The 9,870-nt window shown below is 53.9% G+C and overlaps 1 protein-coding gene across 1 annotated transcript in view; it reads left to right on the top strand.

Moving 5' to 3' along the window:
* The window catches only part of USP43 (ubiquitin specific peptidase 43), a 67,919-nt gene that overhangs the window by 29,608 nt on the left and 28,441 nt on the right, over positions 1-9,870 (top strand). The window contains exons 6-9 of the mRNA XM_045293309.1: positions 396-473; positions 1,678-1,804; positions 1,894-2,242; positions 6,787-6,945. Coding sequence (XP_045149244.1) covers positions 396-473; positions 1,678-1,804; positions 1,894-2,242; positions 6,787-6,945 — 713 coding nt within the window. The remainder of the gene's footprint in view (positions 1-395; positions 474-1,677; positions 1,805-1,893; positions 2,243-6,786; positions 6,946-9,870) is intronic.

Genomic DNA, 9,870 nt, shown 5'->3' with positions numbered 1-9,870 from the left:
CTGGGCTGGGGATTGGTGTAGGTGTTCGAGTAAGCAAGTAGCTGGGGCTACAGTGGGAGACCTGGTGTGTGTCCCTGCAGCCACCCAGATCCTGGAGGCTCTTCAGATCCCCGTGGGGTGAGAGGAGAAGGCGAAGTCCCCAGAGCTCGCTAGTTCAGTCAGTGTGCTCTCTCGGGGAATGTCCTCCGGTTGCCAGCCTCCCCACCCTCTTCCACACTGGAAACGGTGGGGAGTCCAGCTCCGCAGGGAAGAGATCATCGCTCTGTGGGTCAGGAATCCGGGTCTTGGGGTACAGTTGGCACATTTCTGTTGGGAAGGTCAGGCCTGGGGCTGAGCCTGCCAAGCTGTGGGCACGACTCTGTGTTTCCTGAGGGCTCTCCTTGCTTTCTGTTCAGGGTGCTGCAACTTAAGAGGCCGGGCGGGCCCCCCCACATCAAGCTGGCCGTGGAATGGGAGCGCCATGCTAAAGAGCGGTGAGTTCAACCGAAGGGCCCCGAGCCAAGCGAAGCCAGGGCTTGCCCAGTCAAACACATCTTGCCCAGACCCAGCTTTCTCCCAACACGATGTGAGGCTGCACCCACGGGTCCCTTGTGCCATCCATCCCCTAGTGAGAATGAGGATGGTGGAGGGGGCGGTGTGCGTGTGGTGACTAGTGAAGGCAATTAGTCCTGTAGCACTTACTCCGTCCCAGAGCTACTGTCCATGCCATGCATTGACCCGGGCTCCGGGGAGCCCATCAACAGCAGAGTGGAATAAAGGCTCACTGATTCTGTGCCATCCCCCACGATTAGCTGCCAGTGGGTGTGGAACTTGCACCGGCTGATTTTCAGGAGTGGATCTCCAGGGCTTTCTTTCTCGTCGTAGGGTGGAAACTCGGCTGTAGTGTAGAACCTACACTGCTAGTGGAGAAGCCGTTCAGCTTCAGAACACACTTCCACTGATAGACGGGAGGTGGCTGCTCAAAGTGCCTTGGCCCCTACATTGACTTGAAGGCAAACATTGTACCATTGAACCATCATCGCCCGCTGAGCACTCTGCCTATATGAGGGGCCGTCAAAACATGCGTGGGGGTGGGGTGGGGGCAATCCATGATCTTTTAAAGGACTTTAAAAAATTCATGGGGAAAGCGACCTAGAAAGATAGTGGATTTTTTGTCTTCTCCGCATGGACTTTTGGAAGCCTGCTCGTATGTACGAGCCAACTTTGTGTTCATTACACCTGATCCGGTAAACCCAGCGGTGACTCACGTTTTCCAGATGGGGAAACGGAGACGCGGCGAGGCGGAGCAATTGCCTAGAGCCACACAGCAAAGCTGGGGCTCGAACCAGGCCGTCCGGCAGGAGGCCATCCGTGCTCTTGGTTGTCATCCCCGGCCGCCTGTCTCGTAACCACTACGACCTTGGCCTTGTTTCATGCACTTTGTTCAGTCCGACTGATCTCCCACGAAGGGCCAGGCCCCGGATAGGGCGAGGAAGACAGAGACGAACAAGCCAAGTGGTTGGGCTCTCAGGGAGACAGGGAACTCGGGAGAAAGGGAAGCACTACAGGCAGATGCAGGAGGGGCCCCAGGCACCCCCCAGACTGGGGTGCCATGGCCCCACAGGGTTGGGGGAGAACTTCCTCTGTTGGTCCTGAGGATGAGAAGCCCCCGTGCCCATCGATTTGCCGCCCCTGCAGCTTCTTTGGGAGCCTCCAGGAGGAGCAGGTCCAGGAGGCAGAGAGCGTGCAGCGGCAGCAGCAGGTGCACCAGCAGTCCAGCTGCACCCTGGACGAGTGTTTTCAGTTCTACACCAAGGAGGAGCAGGTGCCGCCCTGGGGCCACGCCTAGTGGGATCGGGTGGGGGGCTGCTTTGTGGTGGGCTGGCCCCATCGTCCCTGTGGCTTCCTTTCCAGCTGACCCAGGACGATGCCTGGAAGTGTCCCCACTGCCGAGTCCCCCAGCAGGGCACCGTGAAGCTGAGCCTGTGGACCCTGCCCGACATCCTCATCATCCACCTCAAAAGGTTCTGCCAGGTCGGGGAGCGGAGAAACAAGCTCTCCACGCTGGTGACGTTCCCGCTGACCGGCCTCAACATGGCGCCCCACGCGGCCCCCAGGAGCACCAGCCCCCAGCCCAGGCCAGGCCCCTGGCCTTCCTGGAAGCAGCCCGCCCGCCTGCCCAACGGCTACCCTCAGGACTTCCTGTACGACTTGTATGCCGTCTGCAATCACCACGGCAGCCTCCAGGGAGGGCATTACACAGGTGAGCCTCATCTCGCGGAAGGGCACGGGGCAGCCTCCAGGGCTGAGCTCACGCGGCCTTAGGGTGACACCCCCCCCTCCCCCCGCATCTCTGCACACCCAGGCACGGGAGGGTGGGGGCCAGAGGAGCCCAGACCTAGCAGCAAAACTACACGAGTGGTGGGAAGACCAAGTTCATTGCAGCCCGAATTGGAGATCCTGTCAAGGACAGGATGGTAGTTGTTGGAGCTGAGAGAGGAGTCATGGCTAGGTGCTGGGCTCCTAACTGCAAGGTCAGCAGTTCACAGCCACCAGTCGCTTTGCGGGAGAAAGATGAGGATGTTTCCTCGTGTAAGGAGTTCCAGCCTTGGGAAGCCACGGGGGTAGTTCTCCCCGTCCTACAGGGTCCCTTTGAGCCAGAGTGGACTTACTGAGTGCTGGGCGGGTTTCGGGGCTCGCTGCAGGAGCGATCTGGCAGGGCGGTGTTTTTTGCTCAGTGATGTTGGTGACCATGGAGCAGGCTCTGACTCGTGCGACCGCATGCCCCACAGGAAACAACGGTCCTCAGAAGGACCTGCTTTCTTTAGTCCCCTGTTGTCTTGCAACGGAGGCACTCTTATCTTCCAGCACAATGAGGGGGCTTCAAAGTTGGTTGGGGGTGAGAGTAGGGAATCTGAGATCCTCTAATTTCATTGGCCCACCAGCTTTTCGAAATTCCCCCGTATGCAGACAGCCTTCGGATGTGATCCGTAGGGGGTGCGTTGGCTACTTTTCGGAGACCTAGGACCCCGGGCCTTAGATGTAGCCTGTCTGCTCTGCCAGAACCAGCCCACCGTGATGATCTCTCACTGGTAGCAGAGCCTCCTGCCACATAGCACATGCAAGTCACCGCAGCCTGACAGATGAACAGATGGGTGGTGGTTTGTTCTGTTTATTTCGTGGGTGGGGTCTGTGTCTTCCCTCTGGGGCACTTTCGAGCAGGCAGCTGGTGAAGAACAGAAACTAACAGTGGGGCCGTGTTCTTGATGGTGCCTGATTCTAAGCGAAGCCCTGGTGGTGTCGTGGTTACGCGTTGGGCTGCTAACCACAAGGTCAGCAGTTCAAAACCACCAGCAACTCCGAGGGAGAGAGAGGAGGCTTTCTATTCCCATAAGGAGCTACAGTCTCAGGAACGCACAGGGGCAGTTCTGCCCTGCCCTCTAGGGTCGCTGTGAGTCGGCATCGATCGACTCCATGGCAGAAGTGGGAACCTTCTAAGCCAGGCGTCCTCAAACTCCGGCCCGTGGGCCACATGTGGCTCTCCAAGGACATTTATCCGGTCCGCTGGCTGTGTTTGCCCCGTTTGTTTTTTTAACTTCAAAATAAGTTATGTGCAGCGTGCATAGGAATTTGTTCATAGGTTTTTTTTATTTTAACTATAGTCCGGCCCTCCAATGGGTCTGAGGGACAGTGAACTGGCCCCCTGTTTAAAAAGTTTGAGGACCCCTGTTCTAAGCAGTGGCGAGGGTGTTATGATGGCCATGATGTGGCTCCTTGCTTGTTTGCTGCCTGCACAGTGATGTAACGGGACACAGTGACGTAACGGGAAGTGGTCGCAGCAACAGTAGCAAACAGTAACCGGAAGTAACTACTGGGCAGATTAAGGAGCCCTGGTGGCCGAGTGGGTTAAGCTTTGGCCAGCTGTTTGAAACCACAAGCCACTCTAAGGGGAAAAGACGTGGCTGTCTGCTCCTATAAAGATCAACACCCTCGGACGCCCACAGGGGTAGCTCTGTCCTGTCTCGTAGGGGGACTATGCATTGGAATTAACCCTATGGCAGTGGGCTTGGTCTCTTGGTTACTGGGTAGTTGTGGAGAAGACATCCTTAGGGTTCAGAGAGGTTTGGGTGGAGGACTTGCTATTGGAGGGAGTACAGATCCCATGGGGAAAGGAGTGGGGATGCGGCTCCTAGCAGACACCTCACAGTGGGCACTGCAGAGGAGGGGCCAGACCTAAGATGGTAGTGCGTCCACTGCTGCCCTCTCTGCACGCTGGGCCGCCATTCCATTCTTTCACAGCTGCCGGGCCTAGACTTGTCCACCCCCTTGTGACCTGGAGGCTGCACACTCTGAGTTCCAGCCTTTGGTGGGACCCGGGGAAACCCAGAGCCTGTGTTGGAGCGTGTGTGTTCCTAACCAGGAGAGGTGGGCTGTACAGTCTCCTTCAAATCAGCCAGGCTCTCGGGATGTGCCCCCCCCCCACTCAGCCCAGGGTAACCTGGGAGGGTCCTGGGCATGATGGGCAGGCTTCAACCTCTCACACTCCGTGCCAGTGAGTCAATTCTGATTTATAGCATGCAGCCCCATGATATGAGGTAGAACTGCCCCTGTTGGTTTCCAAGACTGTCGCTCCTGACAGGAACAGAAAGCCTCGCCTTTCTCCCGAAGAGTGGCTTGGTGGTTTCAAACCGCTGACCTAGTGGTCAACAGCCCAGTGCACAACCTACTCTGCCCCCAGGGCTCCTTCTTCCAGAGGTTCAGAAATGTAACTGGGTTTCTGCAGCCCAGATGGCTCTGTGCTGTGCAGCAGCTCTCTCCACGAGGTCCTGGTCCCTGTGGCTCCAGGGAACGTTCTGCAGCATGGGCATGCTAGCTAGCATTTGCCATGGGAGGGCAGTGGGATTAGGGCTGGGGATGCAATGCATCTCCCCTAACGTGTGCCCTGTGCTTCCCACACTGCAGGCCCTTGGCTGTTCATAGCTGCCCCATACCATGCATTTGACCTAATTGCTATCTTACCATAGGTGCATTTTTGTACTCACTGTGTCTGTTGCGCACATCACTGATAAATGGAAAATATTTTTAATGAAGTCAAACTCTATGATACGGTATCACCCACTGTGTGAGTCTGGGTTGACCAGAGAAACAAATTCATAAACCCTCATGTGTATATGAAAGAGCTTTAGATCAAAGAGCAATTGTATCTTGAGAAAACATCCCAGCCCAGTCCAGATCAAGTCCTTAAGTCCGATATTAACCCATATGTCTGATACCAGTCTATAAGTTCCTCTTCAGACTCATACAACACATGCAATGATGCTGAGTGCTGGAAGATCACAGGCCAGTGGGTGGAAAGTCTTGTGGATCCAGTGGCGATGGAAGCATTGCAGCACTGGTGTGGGTTTCCGTGTTGCTCCTCCAGCTACAGAGCTCTGGCTGCATCAGTGTAGCTCTATCTGGATTGTCAACAGGAATGTCTGTGAGGGAGACGAACCAGAGAGAGTGTCCGTCCCCCCTCCAGGGAGAAAGATAGAGGAGTTCCCAGACTCCTCAGGAGAAGCCATGCCCACATTGGCCATGAGCTGATCAACAGGCTAGACTCCACCTCTTCCCAAGTTGACAAGTTATGTAACCGCCACACCCACCTAACAAAAACGTGACCGACTCAATAGCTCGACTTGCCCAGTTGCATCAAGGCCTAGTTCATACACACGTCCATTTACAATACACACATACATGTGTGTGAGAGTCTGTGTATCTAAAAATGGACAGGGAGTCGTCGACGGGACTAGCCCTGTTTCAACCAATGCTTCGTACGTCAGCTCTGACTTTTCAGTTTCCATTACCATCACCTTTTAAAATCAGTACCTTCATAAACCAGAATGTGGAACACCTGAGCGAACACCAGCAAGTGATCGCATCATCCAGTGATGCTACAACATTGTCCATAGCAAATGTTTCTCAGAAGACAGACAAAAGCAACCAAGCCTAGATGAGTCCTCGTAACGCGGATGTGTTGTACCCGTATGTGCACACGGATGGAGAGAGACCAAACACACGTGTGGAAAGTATTTCGCCTTCCTGCATTTAGTGCACCCTGGCCTATTCTATTCCAGGACAAAATAGACAATTGGCGCTTTTAAAAACGTGCGATATTTTTGTAAGTGCATGGTGATCCCACTGTGTGCCCCACGTCATTAGAGGTAATCACTTTGAATGCTTCCCACAAGAGCTAGAGAGAATGCCGTCTACATCATTGAGGCCTCCCTTTTACTGAGGGAGCTCTGGTGGCATAGTGGGTTACACAGGTCAGTGGTTCGAATCCACTAGCCACCTTGAGATAAAAAGCAGAGGCTTTGTGCTCCTGTGAAAATTACCACCCTGGAAACCCATAGGGCCTGTTCTACTCTGTCCTATCATGGCCATCAAATTTGGGTCCCATTCTTAGCTTGCCGATAGGATCCGGTGGAATTGCCCCTGTGCGTTTCTGAGCCTGTGACTGTAACTCTTTACGAGAGGAGAAAGCCCCACCTTTCTCCCGAACTCTGTCCTATAGCGTCTCTGTCAGTTGGAATTGACTTGATGGGATTCCGTGTGGTTTTTGGATTTATTGGAGACAGTCAGGATGTGGGCGTGCCACCTGTTGATGGATCTCCAATCCTGCAAGTTCACTGATGGCCACCACAGAGCTGATTGTTCCCGTTCCCTTACCAGCAGGTTCCAGTTTTCATCTGTGTCCGTGGGGAATGTCTTCTTGCCTTTGGGGGGCTCCGATCATTGAGAGTTGGTGGGTTGTGACCTTTTTAGCCTACTGCCGGAACTCCCTGGATGGCCAGTGGTACAGTTACGACGACAGCACAGTGGAGCCACTGCGGGAAGAGGAGGTCAGTACCCGCGGAGCCTACATCCTGTTTTATCAGAAGCGGAACAGCATCCCGCTCTGGTCGGCCAGCAGCTCCGTGAGAGGTAGGTGCTGCGGCGGTCCCGGGAGGGAGGGGATGAGGGGCTGGGGCGCTGCTCGGCGGAACTTGAAGGAGGAGAGGCAAGGAAGGCACAGAAAGGAGACGCTTGGTAATGAATGAGTGAATGAATGAATGAGTGAATGAAGGAATGAATGAGTGAGTGAGTGAGTGAATGGAGCTTGGTTGTGACTATAGAGGCTCTAGTGCCACGGACTAGCAGCCTGTTGGTTAAGGCTGTAAGGCAGGGATTCTCAACCTGTGGGTCTCGACCTCTTTCACAGGGGTTGTCCGATTCATCACAGTAGCAAAATGACAGTGATGAAGTAGCAATGAAAGTAATGTTATGGGTGGGGGTCACCACAACATGAGGAACTGTATTCAAGGGTTGCGGCATCAGGAAGGTTGAGAACCACTGCTGTAAGGATACTCATCGAAACCCTCCAATGGGGACGAGCAAGGGCTCATCTCTGGGGCAGGTCACACACACACACACACACACACACACACACACACACACACACACACGGTAGAGTTGTGCCTCCCCAGTCTTACTCATGGCAGCCCAGAGTGAATGATGCTCTTACAAGATAAACCGAGGAGTCCCTGGGTGTACATGGTAAAGGTAAACATGCCTGCGTGCCCACTTACAGCAAGGTGGCCCGTTCAGCGGTGCCTTGGGAGAAAAGCCGGTGGTCTGTTTGTGAATAAACCCGGCACGGAAAGACCTATGGAACACAGCCCTGCTCTGTCACATGCGGGGTCCCTGGGTCAGGGTGGTGCTGCTCAGGTGCCATCGAGTGGATTCGGACCTTAGCGTGTGAGCTGTGCATCGCAGAAGGAAGCACTGCGTGGTCCTGTGCCATCCTCACAATTGTTACGTGAGCCCCTGGCTGCAGCCGCTGTGCCAGGCCAGCTCACGGAGAGCCTTCCTCTTCCGCTGCCCCTCTGCTTGACCAAGCGTGATGCTTTTACCCAGGGGCCGATCTCGCGCGATACCGTGTCCAAAGTGCCTCGCCATTCTTGCCTCAGAAGGAGCCTTCTGGTTGTGCTTCTTCCACGAAAGATTTGCCAGTTCTTTTGGCAGTTCCTGGTGACTTCCACATTCCTCGGCAGCACCACAATTCAAACGCATCGATTGCTCTTCCGGCTTCATTATTCGGGGTCCAACTTTCACATCCTTATGAGGCGATTAAGGAGACCATGACAGGGTCCAGGCGCGCCTTCATCATCAAAGGGACACCCTTGTTCTTCAACACTTTAAAGAGGCCTTGTGAAGTCGATTTACCCAATTCAGTGAGCCATGTGATCTGTTGACTGCTGCCTCCATTATGAGCATCGGTTGTGGATCTAAACAAAGCAAAACCCTTGGCAACTCTGTCTTTTCTCCGTTTATCACAATATCACCTATTGGCTCAGGTGTGAGGACTTTGGTCTTTACATTGGGTCATAAGACATACCGAGGACTGTAACCCTCCTCCATCCATACGTGCCTCAAGTCCCCTCACCTGCAGTACGCAAGGTTGTGCCGTTGGCATATCGCAGGGGTTCGTAAGCCTTCCTTTAACCCTGCAGCTACACCCCTCTTCATGTAACCCCTGGCGGGGATACTGATGCCGCTGTCCTGTCATCCGCGCAGCTGTTGGGCCACCTTTCTTTGGAATGCCTACAGAGGGGGGTCTCTTTCGGTTGGCCCGGTTGCCGTCTTCCAAAATTCTTGGCGTATACGAGGAAGTGCTTCCAGGGCTCCTTCAGCTTGTTGAAGCTTCCATTGGTATTCCGTCCATTCCCGGAGCCTTGCTTTTGGCCAGTGCAGCTGACGCGGCTTCCTTCAGCACCACTGGTTCTTGCTCGTAGGTTGAGTGGCGATCAGTTCGTTTTGGCAAGTGACTCTGGGTGTGAGTAGCTGGCTAGATCGTTCATACAAACTATGCTACTCCTTCCAGCAAGGGACAGCCATCGGAGGCCCAGACCTTTTCTAAGCAAGGTACCGGCTTGCTCACATTCCAATGGTGTTCCTTGGAAATAGTCACATACCCAGCCTTCGTATGTGACTGATTTCACTCGCTCAAACTTCACCTTTAAGAAGAGAGAATATTTTCTTTCTGTTCTTTTTGGCTGATTATGCAGATCGTCTCCACAACAGGTTTTGGAAAACTGCAAAATAAGACCAAGGCTTGATAGCAAGTCTGGGGGGAAAAGCCAGTGCAGGGTCCGTTGTCTCTCACACGAGCCTTGAGAGAAGACCGGAAAAAACGCTGTGCTTATCATGGGCGACGGTCATGCCAGGAACAGCACTTCAGCGTCCTTTCTCTTCTCTCTCTGCCCAAACCCTTCCCTCCAAGAGATTTTTATTTTGGGTCCCAGAAAGATTTCAGTGAAATGGGTGTGTGTTTTTTAACAGATTTATTGGCATAGAACTCACATCACGTACGATTCAACAGTTGGAGCCTCTTAGGAAGAGTTGTACGAGTATCACCACAATCAGTTACGGAAACCTCCTCCTTTCTTGTGTTCGTGGTCATTAGCTTCTTATTCCCTCCCAGCCCACCCATGCCCCCAAGAAGCCACGGGTCCAGTTACTGTCTCTAGAGATTTCGCTATCCTGGGTGTCGTAGAAAAACGTACAGAAAAACTAAGAACAATAGCAAAGTAAGACAGAGAGGCACCTCCATTGTGCAGGAAATAGATGATATGAAGACCTAGAACAAATTGACAAGGGGACAGAAGGGCAGTCAAAGGATAAGGTGGTCAGTTCTGGCTAATTCCCTCCACGAGGGGGCTCGGCGACAGCCAGAGCCCATCACAGAGACACCTCTGACATCAACTGCCAGTCACAGACGCCACTATTACTGGGGACTCCACCCCGACTCGGGGCGCCACACGAGGTCACGGTCAAATTGTGCTCCATAGGGCTTTCAGTGGCTGATGG

Source organism: Echinops telfairi, unplaced genomic scaffold (assembly GCF_000313985.2).
Source record: "Echinops telfairi isolate 266 unplaced genomic scaffold, ASM31398v2 ScPeMD7_2010;HRSCAF=2546, whole genome shotgun sequence".
NCBI lineage: Eukaryota > Metazoa > Chordata > Mammalia > Afrosoricida > Tenrecidae > Echinops > Echinops telfairi.
The sequence above is the reverse complement of the archived record's forward strand: the minus strand, read 5'-3'. Positions and strand labels throughout refer to the sequence as shown.